The following is a 17,969-nucleotide window of genomic DNA, read 5'->3' as shown; positions in this document are numbered from 1 at the left end:
TTGAGTAGTTTGGGATAGAAACTGAACTGTGGGAAGGTGTCACAGTCTACATATGGTTTTGGGATCTAGTCCATCTATTCATATTATTTTCATTTGGGAAATGATATTCATACACAGACACATAAGGTTTCCACATAAAAAATAATGGAAGAATCTTAGAAAGACTTGTCAAATTCTGCAAAAAAAACTATTAATCTTAAAATATTATAGACACTTTTCAAAGACAGTTTATAAACAAATGTTTCATAATTTTGATCTGGCTAGTGGTACTTCCTACAAATGGGCATCACTATCTCTACTGCTGTCATTATAATAGCTGACATATATTGTTTTTAGGTTTTCAAGGGATTTGTATTTATTTAACAAACTGGTATAGTGGGAGAAAAAGGCCAAGCTAGGAGTTTTAGCCTAGATACTGCTTTGACAATTTTTCTTCTTAAATCCTTCACCTTCTGTCTTATTATCAGTTCAATGACAGAACAGCAGTAAGGACTAGGCAAGTGGGATTAAGTGACTTGCCCCAGATCACAAAGCTAGAAAATATATGAGGCTAATTTTGAACCATGTCCCCCTGACTCCAGACCCGGTGCTCTATCCACTGTGCTACCTAGCTGCCCCTAAAGGTCATAGTATTTGATCTTGGTAAAATTATTTCACTTTGCCAGTTGACTCAGTTTCCTTATCTTTAAAATAAACAATTAGATTAGATTTTTTCAAAACTCCCTTCTTGTTCTGTCATACTGTGTTCTAAAGTCCCTACCCACCTAGCTTTTGAAGTCACATCAGCTGAAAAGCAACTAAAATTGTCTTATCTAGAGACATAAAGAAATTTAAAATAAAGATAAATGTTTAAAGGACAGCTCAGGGAAGTTGTCTTTGTCCTCTTGACAAAGAGAAAGTGGACATCTCTATATTGATTTGAGAGATGTTCCTCCTTAATGTCCTAGAGAAAAACTCATCATGCTGTAAATTAATCAAGTTGCTTGGTAAGCTTTTAAAATAGGTATAAGATGGCTCCCTGTCTTTTTCCTGGAACTTTTGAAAGCATCTGACCCAAAGAGAAATGAAAAGGCACTTTGACACCCTGTTAAGAACCCAAAGACAATTCTGCTGATCAGAGGTAATATATCATAGAGGAAAGTGTTAGAAACCAGATTTAAAAAGACCCAGGGTTGAATCTCACATCAGACACTGGATGTATAACAGTAGGTGTCATTAATCTCTCAGTTTCCTATTTATAAAATGAGAATAACAATACATCCCCTCCCTATATCTTTTGAGTCTATGTGAAGAAAACATTCTGCAAATCTTACAAAGTACTCTTCTTAGCACATAGTAGGTGCTTAATAAAAAGTTATCAACTGACTGAGTCATATATAAATGTGAGTTATTATTAATATTCCCTGTGTATTTCCACTAGTCAGTCCCTAAAATCCATGATTATTCAGCACATTATTTTTCAATTGTATTTAAGCTGTACCTTCCTTTCTCCTAGGACTTCAACTACAAAATCTCCAGTTCGGTGAATCTGGTACAGCTCAGTCATTGCCATGGAAACTAGTTGATGTCTAGCATGAGATTTGAAATTCACTATGGGGGCAAAGAAACAGAAGCTAGTTTGAGGAAGAGAAGAAGCTTTCATAGTATACAAAAGAGAGAGGGGGAAAGTAGAACTCTGAATGATGTATACACATTGATTACAACTATGTCCTGTCTTTGTGTAATTAAAATGACTAGAAAATATATGGTTTGTTATTTTTTGTTAGCAGTAATCTTTATATTCATATGTTTAGGGAATGAGGATCAGGGAGGAAAAGAGACACAGAGGGACAAACAGAGATGGAGAGACAGAGTTACAGACAGACACATGGGTAGACACCCAAAGACAGACGCACATAGAGGGATTTTAATCTAGCACTTTAGAGCAAAACAGATAAAAAATCTTAAATCAAGGCATGCTTATAACTTTCATGAACTTAACTAGGTCATTTGAAATCCCTGAGCCTCAGTTTCTTGAGAGAGTTTTACCCGATAGCCTCTGATGATCCTTCTAGTTCTAAATTATGACCTATAAGTCTTTGTAGTGTGGTACTTCCTATATGCATAACCAAATGAAAAGAACTCGAGTTTTTTTTTGCAAAATTAATAGGTCAGACACTTCATATTTTATTTTAGTGAATTATATCTGTGAAATCTGTTTGCAGACAAATCAGCAGTAAAAGGGTAAAGTATTTCAAAATTCCATCAACCAATTTGGTTGTATGTTCCAATATTTTTTTTTCAGTTTAGCTATTCTATGCTCTCCCTTACGGGGCAAACATTCTCCATTCTGTATTCAAAGCTCCCTCTACCTGTGACTTTCTAATCTCTAAAACTATTATTAATTTTTTAAATAAAAATAATTTTTATTAATAATTAATTAATATTAATTTTAAATGTCTTTCTACACTTGCAATTTTGCTATTGCTATTCTCAAAAATAAGCAGATGCTATAATAAGTTTAGAGTTCATAGTATTACTGGTAAGAAAATAGAAACACCACAAACACCAAAGGACAATTTCTGAGGATTTGAGGAGAGAGGACCAAACAAAATTAATGTTGCACTCAAAAGGCCAATAAATATCCTGAACTGTATCCCTAGCTAAAATAAATGAAAGCATTAATAACTTTAACTTAGTCTTCAAATGACTGAATTCCATTCCAAGTTTTCCAGACAAAAATGACTTTCATATGCTTTAGGTGACTATAGCCCCATAATGGCAGCCTATACGAACTGATATTTTCACATTGCTTTTCCCATTTCATTGATGAATAAACTGACATTCAGGGAAATTAAGTAAATAGCCTTAGGTCACATAGAAAATAAATAGTAGAGCCACGATTTAGCCACCTCTTCTGACATGTAGTGTAAAACTCTCTGAATGCTGCTGCCTACCAAATGCATTACCTTTTTTTAGTCCTCATCCTTCTTGACCTCTTGACAGTTTTAGACACTGTTAACCATCTCTCCCAACTGTATAATCTCTTGTCATTGAGTTTTTGTAGCTCTGCCCTGCCTTAATTCTCATTCGATCCCACTGAATGATCTTTTTCATTCTCCTTTCTTGACTCATCATCAGTCTTATATTACTTAATACCAAGTGTTCTAGGTAAGACTTTGTCCTGGCACTCTTCTTTTTCCTCTTTTGTTTGTTGTTGTTGTTATTGTTGTTGTTGTTCAGTTGTTTCAGTCATATCTGACTCTTTGTGACCCTATTTGGGGTTTTCTTGGCAAAGATAAATATCATGTAGTAGCAGTAGTCTCTTGGTAACCGAGAATGACTATTGTCTTTGTGCGTTTTTGTGCACAAAGACACTTGTGCATGAAGATTTAAGTGGAAAAGTCGATGCACAGAGACAGTCCCACTCTCTCAGAGTTGGAAGCCTGGGTCCATTGGCACGAAAAGTCGTTACATCTGGAGACTTCCTCAGCTGCATTGGATAGCCGTGTTGTCTTTTGTGCTCCAACACACCCTGAGCACTCCACAGTGCCTTGCTGCATCGCCATCTCAGCCGTTGAACCTTCTTATTGGTTTCTTCCCTCTGTTTAGCCGAAACAGTCTTCACATGCTGGGTGAGCAAAGCCCTGGTTCACCCAGGTCCACAACGACCCAATGGCTACCCTCACAAGGTTTAGCCGGCCTGTCGAAGTCGTTGCCCGGGGTGTGGCCGCTGCCGCATGCTAACAGCTACTAGGAGCCACAAGTGAGAGCTGGGTGTCAGGTGAGGGTCAGAAGTAGGAGAGCTGCCCTAGGAGGGCACGACAAGCCCTCCATACAATGTTTGCTAATGAGGAAGCTAAATGGCACGGTGCATAGAGTAATGGTCATAGAGTCAGGAAGACTCATCTTCCTGAATTTAAATCTGACCTCAGACCCTAACTGAACCTCTGGACAAGTCACTTAATCCTATTTACCTCAGTTTCTTCATCTGTAAAATGAGCTGGAGAAGGAAATAGCAAATTATCTCAGGACCTTTGCCAAGAAAACCCAAATAGGTATAATGATAAGTCAGACACGACTGAAAATGATCAAACTACATATAATAGGCAATCAATAAATACTCATGTTTGACTCCTATGAAGTCAGCCTACTTATCAACGATCAAAGATCGAATCAGATTATTGTAAAATTGAGATTTGAACTCTGGACTCCATTCCCCAGGAGTCCTTGCTAGCTCCCAGAATGCCCTCTAATCTCACTGAATTCTCACCTGGGACGAGAACAAAATTTTATTTAAAGGGTCTTCCCTGTAGGCGGGGTCTTTTTTGGACTTCCGTTTTGGGGCAGACGTGGCCCTTTCCATAATGTAGGTGAGGTCTTGTCTAGGACTCTGGCCTAGCCACGTGTTTTTTCTTACTTGTATTTTCTTTTAATCCTTAACTTTTAATAAACCTCTAAAAATATAATACTCCTTGCAGAGAGAAACTAATTTCTACCTGCCTCAGTCTCCCCTAAATTTTCATCTTTACATTATCTAGACTAAGGCTTTAACCCTCATCTCAGACTTACTCAATAACTCATTCTCTTCTTTGCCCAATAAAAATTAAATGTAAGCAGTATCATATTGTGAATATTGATATTTCATAATATAACCATAAAATCAGCACTAGTGGGGTTCCTCACAGCCTTCTAATCCAACCACTTCATAAATAGGAATCCTTTCTAGAGCAATGACAAGTGATCATTCATCTTCCATTAGAACACTTATAGTGATGGAAAATGCACTACTTTTATAGTCTATTTTTCAAATAGCTCTAATTGCAAATACTGCCGAAAATGCATCTTATATTTATGGAATAAAGGATAATAACTCTGTAAGCTCTGTAAGTGATTCTAAGAATTAGGTTGAAGTTGTAAATCCAATATCTCCTGACACCTTAGATAAATTGTTTTACTTTTATTAACCTCAGTTTCTTTATTTGAAAAAAGATAATGATTGCACTCCCTAAGTAACAGGGTTATTGTGAGAAGGAACTAAGAAGGTAAGGTATGGGAGAAAACATTTTGTGAACAATTAATTAGGCATTTACTAAAAGCCACTTTGATGCATAAACATCAAAGATGGGCTGCCAGGTGTGGATGGGCCCAGAATCGGAAAACTCTAGATTCAAGGCTTGCTTCTGGCTGCATGACCCAGGGGCTAATCTGTCCTGGAGTTACCTCTCTAAGATCTTAAATTGGAGGGAAGCTGCTGACCCATACTGGTGCAGGAAGTTTTATCTTTTTTCTTTTTTTACTTAAGAGTTGTCAACCTGTGGTGAGTGAAGTTGTCAGGTACAAAATTTGAGAACATTCAAAGCATATTAAAATGTAATCAGAAAATGATGAACAAAGTAAGGAAACAATATAACATAGATAATGTCAAATTGAGGTTTCCTAAGTCAATATGTGACCTGCAGGGATCCATTTCTATTTAAGTTTGACACCACTGATCTCTAGTATTGAAATTAGGAAGGAAGGAAGGAAAGAAAGAAGGAAGGAAAGAAGGAAGGAAGGAAGGAAGGAAGGAAGGAAGGAAGGAAGCAAGGAAGGAAGCAAGGAAGGAAGGAGCGAGGGAAAAAATGGGAAAAAAAAGAGGGGGAGATAGTGCAGAACATCTAAGGACAGGATAAATTCAGAAATCTATAAATTCAGGTGCAGATTCTAATACATGCTAGTGTGACTCTAGGCAAGTCACTGTGTCCCAAGCAACTCTCTAAGATTAAAAGTTGCATAACTGGTGCCAATCTGCTTTACTAGTGGAGATTCCTTCATCAAGAATACCCTGTCCTAATGAAGTCACAGGTCCAGACCACCAACAAACAGATTAGACAGACAGACAGACAGACAGATAGATATAGATAGATATAGATATAGATAGATAGATAGATAGATAGATAGATAGATAGATAGATAGATAGATAGATAGATAGATAGGTAGGTAGGTAGGTAGGTAGATAGGTAGATATAGACAAATAGATATACATAGGTAGATATAGATAAGCAGGTCAATGAATCTGTATCCAAGGACACATAATCCTAATCTATTATTAGGATCATAAACTTTTGAAAGAGAAAAAAAAATCTGAAACAGCAACTAGATCAATCTCTTCATTTTATATATAAGGAAACAGGCTCAGAGAAACAAAATAATTCATATCTAGTCAGAATAAAATAAAATAATTCACGTTTACACACAGCTCTTTAAAATTTCCAAAGTGCTTTCTTCAAAACACCTTGGCTAGACAGTGAGAGTTATTATTACTCACTTCTTAAGTGAGAAGAATGAATGTGAGATTCAGGAATTGCAATGCTTTGCTCAGAGTTAGGTAATGTTGGGATCTGACCCCACGCTTCCATCCCAGGACTCTTTCATTACCCCATCTTCACTGAAAATTAGCCCTGGCAGAGGTCTTAGAAGATCTACTCTAGCCTTCATGTTTTATAACACTTACTATATACATCAGGAATGATAAGCATCAACCTCAGAAAACAACACAACCTGATCACTGTAACAAGCTTGCCCCAGGATATTCTTACAGTCACACAAAAATCTGAGCATGAAATGGGGGTGGGGGTGGGGGAGTGTCAGATTTTTAAAGAAACTGAGGCAGAAGTCTCAATACTATGGTTACCTGATCTTCCAAAGGAACTTCTTCCAGGAGCCCCTGGCAAAGAGCTGGGGGTCCTTGCCAGACATGACATCCATTTGCATGATGCGAAGCCTTCGATGAGAGGAAAGGCAGGTCAACGGATCTGTCTGCAAGAACTGACAGATTGAAGCTGAGCTCCTGGCCTTTGCTTCTATGGAACAAACTTGAGTTTTCCAGAGGGGGTCCAATCCCGATCTCAGACGCGGGACTTTCCCGGAAGTGGCTGGGAGCCTGGGAGGCCCGTGGAGGCAGCTGCAAGAATAAAGAAACAGTCACCAAGTTTGTAGCCCACGTCCAACTTCGTGTAGGGAGGCAGAGCCCCGAGGGACTGGTCGGCCTCATTATGTCCCAGCCCCGGAGTGTTGTGGTCCCTGAGGGGAGGCATGGGCTGGATATCTCTCCATGGAGCTGAGGAAAGAATCCTGAAGTTTCCAAAAAAAACAGTTGAGTGGAAGAGTTTTGTACTGAGGACGAAAACCCTCCCTTGCTACTGAGCATGCTCAGTCCCTTCCCAGGGAGTAAACTCAAAGAAGAGTTGCTCCAGCTTTTTTTCCTTGAGAAACGGGAGGAAGCAGGGACAGAAGCAGCAAGGAAGATTTTAAGTACTTCCACCTAGCTGGGAAGGACCACAGAACAAAGAAATCCAACCTGAAAGGGAACTTTAAGATGATTTAGTCCGAATCCTGCATTTCACAGATGAAACTGAGATCTAAGGGAACATGGCTAGTAAGTCACAGAGCCAGAAATTCAACTCAGATCCTCTGAGGCCCAAACCAGGGCTCTTTCCTCTCCACTGCAGCGAATTGGTAGGAGCCTTCCAGTTCCTCTCAACCCCAGCTTGATACACTGGATCTTTCCCTAGGTTAAGAAATCAAAACCCAACACATTGATACCAATTCATTAAGTGATTTTAGACAAATCACTTTTCTTCACTGGCTCTCCAGTTCTCATCTTTAAAATCAGGGAGTTGAACTAATAATCTCTAAAGTTCTTTCCAGTGCTTAAGTTCTATGATCTCATTTTACAAATAAGGAAATTGAGAGCCAAGTTGGAGAATTTATTTAACTAAGGTCACAAAATTGATAATCAATAGTGATCTTTCAACTACACTATATTAACTACACATACACATGCATTTTGGTATATTTTTAAACTTATTAAAACTTAAAGCTGAACTCCACTGAGATGGTGGGGACAACCTATATATACATATATGTACATATGCACACATGTAATAATATGTTACTATATTCTTAATTTCCTAAGACAATCTCAATTTCAAGTGCATATTTTGAGGATTTTTTGTTGACATGTATGACTTGAATTTAGGTTCAGAAAAGATGGATCACTATATTTCTATATGACTTATGAAATATAACATGGAACAAGTTACATGAGAGGTAGTATGTCGTAGCAGAAAGATCCCTGGACTAGAGAATCATGTGATTAGGATATACGTTCCACTATTTATAGTGGAAAGAACACTGATTTGGGAATCAGAAGACTTGTATTTGAATCCTGAATCTGCCACTTACTATCTATGTGACCTTGAGTAGATTTCTAAACTTCTCTGTTTTATTTTCCTATCTATAAAATGGCTAAGTTGCACAAGCTTTCTAAAGTCTCTTCCAGATTTAAATTTATAATCATGTTACACTTGAGAATTAGCATGGTTTCATGAATAGGTAGTCATCTGAGTCTCTTTCCACCATTGCCAAAATTAATCTCCTTTGTTTTCTTGAAATCCCAACTAAAATTCAATCTTCTACCCAAAGCCTTCTTCAAACTCTCTAAATTAAAATGGCTTCACACTGTTTTGTGTTCAGTAATTTCAGTTCTGTCTTACATTTTGTGACCCCATTTAAATGTATGGTTTGGTTTGGTTTGGTTTTTTTGCAAAGATCTCAAGAAATAGAAAATTCAAAAATGGAGGCATCTCTTTCCACTGATTATTTCATTTTCCCCATATCACACTTTTTCATGCACTTGTCCTTGCCTCCATTATGTTGTGTGTTCCTCACAAAAAGGTTTAGTTTAGGTCATAACCAGTCTTTGCATAGACTAAGGATATAGATAGGGACTGGACCTGGGATTTCAGGAATATAGGGAATCCTAGGTGAGGATACCTCTTCTATCAATGCTGGACAAAATCTACTTCACAATTTACAGTCTTAGACAATCGTTTTGGAAATTGCAAGTTAAACTTGAACAGGTTTATACAACCTATAGTGTCAGAGGAGGGAGGGACTGAAACCTAGGTTTTCTTGGCTACAATGTCACACTGAAGAGTTAGTATCTAATAGTTATTTATTGAATTTTCATTTTCTCTGATTGGAGCAGAGAAAAAAAATCTGGTTAGAACTAAGTTGTTGTTGCTTCCTCTCTCCTAGCCAAGTCCTGTTCTGTTCCTTAGCTCACAAATTACATACTTCTATAGTGCCCAGATCCCTAGACCAGACCAAAAAGGCTCTATTGGACATAGCCTGTAATCTCCACTGTTTCTTCCTACTCCTAAAGTCAGTCCTGGATAATTTAGGACAGGAATTGGTCTTTGATAGGTCAGAAATGCCAGCCTTTACACTGTTGCCTGGAGATCTCATCACCATGAAAACCAGGTCCTGTTTTGGGGGCAGAAAAGTCACAGGAGAATTGATCAATAATAGAGAAGACTCAGAAATAGTGGGATAAGTCCTAAAATTATCAAAAGATCCAGTTTAAAATTCTATCTCCCCAAAATACTAGTTATATTCAATGTCTCTGATCCTCAGTCTTTTCATCTGTTAAATGAGAGAATTAGACTACACAAATTCTAAGATCTCTCCTAACTCGCAATTTCATTCTCTTGGGCTTCTCCAATATTAATTTAGAAGGAATAAAGAAGAAATAAGTAGGGAGATATTACTATGGTCTTCTGATTCCGTATCCACCAAAGTTTCCTCTTTACCTTCTCTCTCATCTCTGGCACTTTCACCCTTTCTGCCTTTCACCCTTTACCACTGCCCATTTTTTTCGACATTGCCTGCCATCCCATCCTAGTTTTTCAGATTCACTCTGTTCTGAACATAGTAGTCAAACAATTTAGAATTGGAGAGAATCTTAGAGCTCCTCTAATTCAGCCCCATTTATTTTACAAAAGAGGAAACTGAGTTTCAGAGCTTTGTAGTGTTTTTTTTTTTTCCTGAGGTCACATCAAAAGTTATAGAACGACTTTCTAAACCCAAGGCCCCTAAATATTAAGCCAAGTGTGTTTTCACACATGATTCGAATCTTAGATCCCAAACCCCTTTTAACTCTAAACCCTCCAAACACTCTTTTTGTGTTTACTGAAAGTACTTTTGGGAGTTGTAACTGGGCATGCTCGGTAGGGCAGGTTTTTGGTTACAAAAGGGTCTGCTAAGTAGCCAGTACTGGCTCCTCCCTCTCCCAACCTCAAGAGAGGGAGGGAGAAAGAGAGTGGAGGATGAGTCAGACAGGAAAGTATGCTGGGGTCTGTGTGAGCAGAGGCACTTATCTCCGCTGGCCTGGAGAGAGCCCTAGGACAACCCCCCTATTCTCCTCTTTTAGGCAAAGTTGTCCAGGGCCTTTAGATCTCCAGGCATGAAGGCCAGAGGGATGGGGACCAGGCAGGGGTTGCCACGCTTGGCTTTGGCTATTCCCTTTGTGCAAGGCTCAGTCAGGCTCCCTCCTCTCTAAAAAGTTGCAAACAAGTCGTCCTGGGCGAGTGGGAGGTGATCTGGAGAGAGGGAGAAGCAGGGCAGTGATTTCTCTCTGAAAGTTCACTCATGGCCCAAGCTGACCATCTACGGGGCACTTGCCTCCAAGACATCCAGCTGCAATTCTGGACGGAGTCCCAGCAGGTAGTCCCTGGCCTCTTAGCCCCAGCAGTGATTCTGGGGGTGGCCCTGGGCATCAGTTGTGCAGTTTTGCTCTGTATCTACGTGATCAAGCCTCTGCTTCAGAAAAAGGTAGGTCTTCCCTCTAAGTCATCTTAAAATGTTCTTCTCCAACCCCTCCCCCCCCCCCCATTCTCCTTTGCCAGTCTCTTGGTTCCGAAACCCCCTCCGCCAATGCAGATATGCACTTTCTAGTTTCCTGGAGAGTGCCCTGGGAGTGCAGAACTTCACTGACAGCGTTCTGTTGTATCACTATTATGTTTCAGAGGCGGCATTTCAACTGACGTCTTCCGGATTCTCATTCCTACTCTATCTCCTGTAAGATATTGTCTCTCCGTAGTAGGGAAGCATTTTGGTAGTGATATAAAGATGTCCTTCCCTGGCCCTGTTATTAAAAAAGAATGAAAAGCGCTTACCGTTGGTAAAAGTCCTAGAGCACACAGAGACCAAAGAAAATTAAATCTGGAAGGCACCTTGTTCTCGATCCAGTTCAAACCCCTGATTTTATTGACGGGATACTTGAAACTAGCAAGCGAAAGAGATAGTGTCTTGTAGTATCTGGGATCATTTCTAGATTCCTCTGCTTGTAACCTGTGTGACATTGGGCATATGCCTAAGGGATCATCGCTTTAGAACTTTAAGTTACCTTAGATATTATGTTTTTTAGCCTCTCTGTTGTACAGATAAGGAAACTGAGTCCCAAGTCCTGGGACTTAAAATTCAATGCTCTGTGTAATATAACTTACTGCTCACTTTCCTCATTTATAAACTGAAGGGTATGGACTGGATAGACGATCTCTGAAGTTCTCTTCCAGCTCCAATAATTGGTATTTATATGTATTGTTCTTTAAATTTACAGAGACTTTTTCATACTTAATCTCCTTTCATACTTATAAAGACCCTGTGAAATAAATGTTATAGATATTATTTCCCCCATTTTACTTGCATGTGACTGAGGCAGGACTCAAACTCAGTTCCTCTGTTAACTCTGAGTTAATATTGTCCTAACTCTCAGATCTTCAGCTCTCAGATCTCAGGTCCATACAAGTGACTAGCTAACGTTTTAGTTTCATGGTCAAGTAGTAAAAACCAAATCCCCTGACTTCTTTGCAATTCATCATTTTGTTATTCCAAGGACTCTTTGCTTTGCTGGTAAATGTTTAAAAGGTGGATCTCTGAGCCAGATACACTTTTAAGTTTAATTTACATTATTAACATTTTCTCCATCACTTTCTTAAGTCAAAACAATCCACAAAATAAATATGGCCCTGATTTGTAGCCAGATTGTTTTCAAGGAGTAAAATGTCCACACAGAAATTTAACAGTCAGCATAAGCCAGGTCGGGCTGGATCCTGAATACCCCTAAAAAGATATCATGGTTATTTTGAGTTTAGAAAAACAAAAGAATAGCAACTCAAAACTTTTCCCTGGCCTTACTGCTACCTTTAGGCATGGGTCAGGCTATATATTTGCTGCTCCCACTCCTCCATCCTATATAGTCAGGCTCACATTCAAACCAATCTACCCAAAACTCCTCTCTCTAAGTTTAGGGATGATATCTTGACTACTCAACTGAAACTGGCCTCTCCAAGGTTAGCAACAATCTCTTAACTACTAAATCTGCTGATCTTTTCTCCATCTTCATGTTTCTTGACTTCTCCATAACTTTTGACATTATTGTCTATTTCCTTCCTTCCTTAACTTTTATGTAATTGATTTTTCCTGGTCCCTCTCCTGTACCTCTGAGCACTGTGTTTCCATCTCATTTGCTAGACCATCCATCCTCTTTGTCCCTCCCTCCAACCACTAAGGATCTCTCTGTCCACTGTCTGTGTCTCTAAGTTTTCTCTTGGTGATTTCATTAAGGTCCCAATAATCAGATCTCCACATAAATAACTCCCAACCTTTAAATTCATTTTGAATTTCTCTCATGAGCTCTTGTTCTCTATCATCAATTTCTTGATCTCTATCTAGATGTCCCATAGTCATTTCAAACTCAATTAAGATGGAAATAACTGTTTTCCCTAAAGCCACTTTTCCTCCAGGCTTCACAGTTTGTGCTAAGACTACCACCATCCTTTCAGTTATGAATGTTTGCAATCCCTGAGTAATTCTTAAGTCTTTTCTCTCCCACCCCCCACTCTCATAGCTTATCAATTCACCACTCCTATGGATTCTCCTACCACATCTTTTTTTTTTTTTTAAGCCCTTACCTTCCATCTTGGAGTCAATACTACGTATTGGCTCCAAGGCAGAAGAGTGGTAAGGGCTAGGCAATGGGGGTCAAGTGACTTGCCCAGGGTCACACATCTGAGAAGTGTCTGAATCCAGATTTGAACCTAGGGCCTCCCCTAGACCTGGCTCTCAATCCACTGAGCTACTCAGGTGTCCCCAAAATGAAGAGCTTCTGTTATCATCTTTGGAATGTTTAGTTAGCAGCTCAACAAAATCCTGATTCCTGACAAAGATAACAGAAACAATCATTGAGTCAATAGTAGAAATTAGGAAGTTATTACAAGGACAAGATGGTATTTGCTTTTGTGAAGGATTTATATTCACTATAAGTTTCTTAGAGTTTATGGCCCAGCTAGGTGCTTTTGGTTTATTTTAAGTTCACTCCCAGAATCAGTATAATAAAGTAAGTCAGAGTATTTATAATATCAATTAGAGATCACTAAAAATTGTATCCTGATCAGATTCATTCCCATATTTTCAGTTAATATTACTTTCAAACTGCAACAATAAATTGTGCTTGTGACATACCATGAATTATACGTTCTAGAGATTGCGACATTTAATAGAGGTCCATTTTTTTTTTTTGTAAATCCTTCTGATGTCCAAGCAAGAAGTCTTAATTGGTACTAAATCACCAAGACAAGAGCAAAAAAAATGCTTTTCTTAAGACTTTACTGGAATTTGTTAACTTTCTTAGTAAATACTTCCTAAACTTTACTAAGATAATTCGATATTTTTTTGTTTTTTTAATCACTTGTGGTTTTGACTGTTAAAAGCCTGTACAACAGACTATTGTACATCAAAACAAGATCTTTGCCTTGGGCTGGGCATGCTGAGATCTTCAGCTCTATGTTCCCACATTTAAAGTTGGACCTTCTACTCAGAATACTGGCCCAGATTTCTTTATTTCTTCCATGTGTACCCACATCAAAGGAGGCATTGTGCTCTATGAGCAAAGTAAAAATTCAGTAGCTCAAAAGAAACAAGAGATACTCAGCTCAGCTTTAGAAATATCTCTATCCCAAATGTTCCTTTGGCTATTTGTGTCCAACTTGGAGTAGAGCTCATATTAGTTTGGTGTAGTAATGGCATTTTGGTCATCTTTGAGTATGAAGAAGAACAACCAGCCATCTAAATAACCATTTTAAATCAAAGACCTTCATATCCAAATTCCCTTTTTAGAAACCTTTGATGGTTCTTTCTTGCCTCTAAGTATAAATTACAACCTTCTCAAATTGGCAATTAAAAACCTTCACACTAGCATTATCATTCAACTTTTCTAAACAGAATTTCTACTTTATTTTGCTCACTTCTGTTCTAGCCCAGCTTGCTTATTGGCTCCTCTTCTACTTCTATACCTTTGTACTAGTTGTCCCCAATATTGGAATGTACCTCCTCCTCACCCCCATCTCTTAGCATCCTTTTTTGCTATAGTAAACTTTAGTCATTCAGTCTGACTCTTCATGGCTCCAAGGACCGCAGCATGTCAGGTCCTTCTATCCATCACTATCCCTTGAAGTCTGCCCAAGTTCATATTTATTGTTTCCTTGAAACTCTCTTTCCATCTCAACCTATGCTGTGCCCTTCTCTTTTTGCCTTCCATCTTTTCTAACATGAGGGTCTTTTCTAATGGTTCCTATCTTATGATGGTCAAAGTATTTATACTTTTGGCTTCATTATTTGACCTTCCATTCTGAATTAATTTCTTTAAACATTGCTAAGAATTCTTAACTAATTTGAAAGCTCCTCTTAGGTGCCACATCCTTTGGGAGATCCTAATGCCCTTAGTCATTAGTACTCTCGCCTTCCTCAGACTTAATTGTATTTTCTCTTATATGTGATTGTTGTGTCCTCTAGGTGAAATGTAAGTACCTTGAGAGCAAGGGCTATTTTTATTTGTTCTTTCATTCCTTTAGCATCTAGCTAGCACAGTGCCTTGTACCCAGTGGGTGCTTATTCAGTGCTCATTAAATTAAATTAGTCTTCTTATCTCCCACACATGGACTAGTTGCACTCTAGTCCCTTCCAATCTAAAGTTATATGTTCTTAGGCCCCTTCTGATGCTAATATTCTTTAATTGTATGGCTGCTCAGAGCACCTCCCACGTATGATATCCTACTCTTGCTAGGTGTACATTTAGGTGTCCTTTATTTCAAATTAGCTTTTAACATGAAAGAAGTACAAAGTTCAGAAATTTATCATCCATTTTCCTAAAAGGGAACTTACATGTTTATAGATGATTATAGATTGATTATAGAATGACATGATTATGGAATTCAAGTTTCAGTGACTGCCACTACTAAATGAGAAACAAATTGATGTAAGTAAATTTTTAAAAAGTCATAAAAGTCTGTCCAGTGAGACTTGGACTGGCTATCTTGGGAAGGGGCCTAAGTTGTTTAAATATCTCATTGCTTTTCTGTAGTTTGTTGTACATTTGTTTCAGTTTTGTACGCCTCTTTGTGACCTTGTTTGTACTTTCCTTAGTAAATATACTGGAATGGTTTGTCATTTCCTTCTCCAGGTCATTTTACAGATAAGGAAGCTGAGGCAAACAGTTAAATGGCTTGTCCAGGGTCACACAGCTAGTAAGTGTCTCAGACCAGATTTAAACTCAGAGCATCCTGACTCCAGATCAGGGCTCTATCCATTGCATCACTTAACTTTATACTTTTATTGTTCTTTAATAGGTGCCTCCAATGCCCAACAGATCCATCCATGTGCTTTATTTATGTCCAGTGTCCATCCATGTGCTTTATATATGTCTAATAAATATTTACTGTTTTAACTTCTTAATTTTTATTAACTTCTTATTAACTTATTAACTTCTTAATTTAGCTTTATAATTATAAAATCTTCTGTCACTTGATCAGTATCTCCACCCTTTCCCATTCATCACCTCCCCCAAAATACTCTTCAAATATGAAAGGTTTTGTTTGTTTGATTTTTATTATAAGATTAGCCTGAGATAACATTCTGGAACCATGACAAAAGTATTAATGCTAAGATTAGCAATTATTAATTAATTAATTAGCAATAATTAACAAGCTCTGGATTCTGGTGATATTCCATGTGATGCGATATTTTCCTGACCTTGAACAGATCACTTCCCCTATACTCCTCCTGTCCTGCTCTCACATTAGCTTCTGCTTATCCTAAGTTGGGAAGAAATACAACTATCAATGTCTTCCATGACATAGACCCTCTCACAAGGCAGTAAGACTAAGCCTTGCCAGGACTGTTGCAAAGACAGTGAACCTATGTTTCATTTTGTTCTGAAGGCAAGCCAAAGAACTCTCATTTTTATGTTACCACCTCAGTATGTGATTCTAAATTTTCCTTTTAGGTATGAGCTTGAGATCAGTGATGAGCTACAACTGAGTAGACTAATGGCCTCAGCTGAAGGATACCAGACATTTAAAAATGTATGATATAATTAACATTTTAAAATCATGAATTGAGAATTGGGGGAGGGGGGAGTGAAGATGTGATGATCTACACTCAGTTCTAAAATATGTCTCAAGAAGATAAATGTCTTTCTGCTAGCTGTTGACTCAAGAAAATATTATCAGGCAAAACAGTCAACAGACTTTATATTGATTATTTTTTCCAAGCTTTTTTTTGTTCCTCTGAAATATGAAAAAAATTTTAGTTGATATTTGATTTTTTAAAAATTTTCAAGAAATCTCTCCCTGCCTTGGCCTTTTATCTGACAAAGAATTATAAAAATTATATTACTTAAATAAATTCACATTTACAAAGTGCTTTCTCCATAACAATACTGTAAGTGGGCTAAATAACCTCTAAGAATCCTTCTAACCCTTACATACTATAAATTTTGTTATCACTATCATAAAAATGAGAAAATTGAGGCTCAAAGTTAAAAGATTTACTTATGATCCCATAACTGATAAGTCTCAGAGCCAATATTCATCCCTTCATATCATCATTAAAATATTTAAATAATTTTATAAAGAGTATTGTTTTATAATATCCTGGGATAAAAGTTTGTATTAGACAACATCTTTTGTCTTAGAATTTACAGTTTAGTAGAAGAATATGAAATAAATGTAGAAAACCATAACATATAATACTTAATATCAATTTGTCTGAAAAATATCTTGAGGTTTTGGTAGTCCACAGTCTCAACATAAGCCAGAGGTGTGATGTAGCAGCCAAAAAAATAATGAAATTTTGGACTTCATTAAGAAAAGATGTAGTATTTAGGGATAAGGAGATGAGAGTCCTGATTTACTTTGCCTGTCAAGTTTATATCTGGGATTTGTGCCAAAGTTTAAGTACACTGATAAGCAAAGAAAATGTACAAAAGATCTCAACCAGAATGGTGAAAAGAATCCATTAAAGAAAAGAAGAATATGGCTATCTGAAGAACTTTCAAGTACCAGAAGGTTTCAGTTTGTTCTATTTCATCACAGAGGGCAGGACTAGATGCTGAATCTAGGTTGTTGGGAAAAAAAAATTTAGACTTGATATCAGGACTAAAAAAAGAAGAAGAAGAAAAAAAAATTAGAGTTGACCAAAGAGGAATATTCAGTTTTGAAAGGTGTGAGGTTCCCTTTCATTGGAGGTATTCAAGATAAGACTGGATGATCCCATCTTGGCTTTGTTACAGTGCGAAACTCTTTTGGGTTGATATTGGACTAGATGGTCCCTTCTAACATCAATTCTGTGGTTTTAAGCATATTAGGGCTACAGGACTGGGGTAAGAGGAGGGGAGGGCAAGAACATGATTCATGTAACTATGGAAAATATTCTAAATCAATCAATTAAATAAATAAACTTTAAAAATGATAGCTTTTATTCACAAGATAGAGATATTGAAAGTGGGAAATGTAGGAAGGAGATTGAGCCTTATATAGTCTACCAGCCTAAGTGTTGATCCAGTACAGTCTGGCTCAGCCCCCAGCAAGGCCTCCCTCTAGTCCTGACCTTTATGTGGAAGTCCCAGTGACATCTTCAACCAGAAATCCACCAAGGCAAGCCTCTTCCTTTAGCCCGAGTCACTCACCCATCATGGAAACCTCCAGTCAAGGACAAGTCTAGGACAACATGACTGCATCCTAGAAGAATCTCCCTTCAGCCTGGCTCACCAAGACCAAGTGCATGAATGAATGTTCAGGCTGATCTTTTTAAAGCAGTTTTCTAA

At 37.9% G+C, this 17,969-nt stretch overlaps 2 protein-coding genes across 5 annotated transcripts in view; one reads left to right on the top strand and one right to left on the bottom strand.

Annotated features, from left to right (window-relative positions):
- Positions 1 to 7,160, bottom strand: part of EVC2 (EvC ciliary complex subunit 2) — a 209,632-nt gene extending 202,472 nt beyond the window's left edge. For both annotated transcript variants that reach the window (XM_007496745.3, XM_007496747.3), the window contains exon 1: positions 6,657 to 7,160. In XM_007496745.3, the coding sequence (XP_007496807.3) occupies positions 6,657 to 7,016 (360 nt within the window). In that variant the 5' untranslated portion in view covers positions 7,017 to 7,160. The remainder of the gene's footprint in view (positions 1 to 6,656) is intronic.
- A 2,923-nt stretch (positions 7,161 to 10,083) lies between these two features.
- The window catches only part of EVC (EvC ciliary complex subunit 1), a 148,021-nt gene continuing 140,135 nt past the window's right edge, over positions 10,084 to 17,969 (top strand). For 2 of the 3 annotated variants that reach the window (XM_056802414.1, XM_007496750.3), the window contains exon 1: positions 10,097 to 10,639. In XM_056802414.1, the coding sequence (XP_056658392.1) occupies positions 10,457 to 10,639 (183 nt within the window). In that variant the 5' untranslated portion in view covers positions 10,097 to 10,456. Of the gene's footprint in view, positions 10,640 to 17,969 lie in introns of all 3 variants that reach the window. The other variant, XM_007496749.2, reaches the window with a different exon arrangement.

This window comes from Monodelphis domestica, chromosome 6 (genome assembly GCF_027887165.1).
Source record: "Monodelphis domestica isolate mMonDom1 chromosome 6, mMonDom1.pri, whole genome shotgun sequence".
NCBI classification, from domain to species: domain Eukaryota; kingdom Metazoa; phylum Chordata; class Mammalia; order Didelphimorphia; family Didelphidae; genus Monodelphis; species Monodelphis domestica.
The sequence above is the reverse complement of the archived record's forward strand: the minus strand, read 5'-3'. Positions and strand labels throughout refer to the sequence as shown.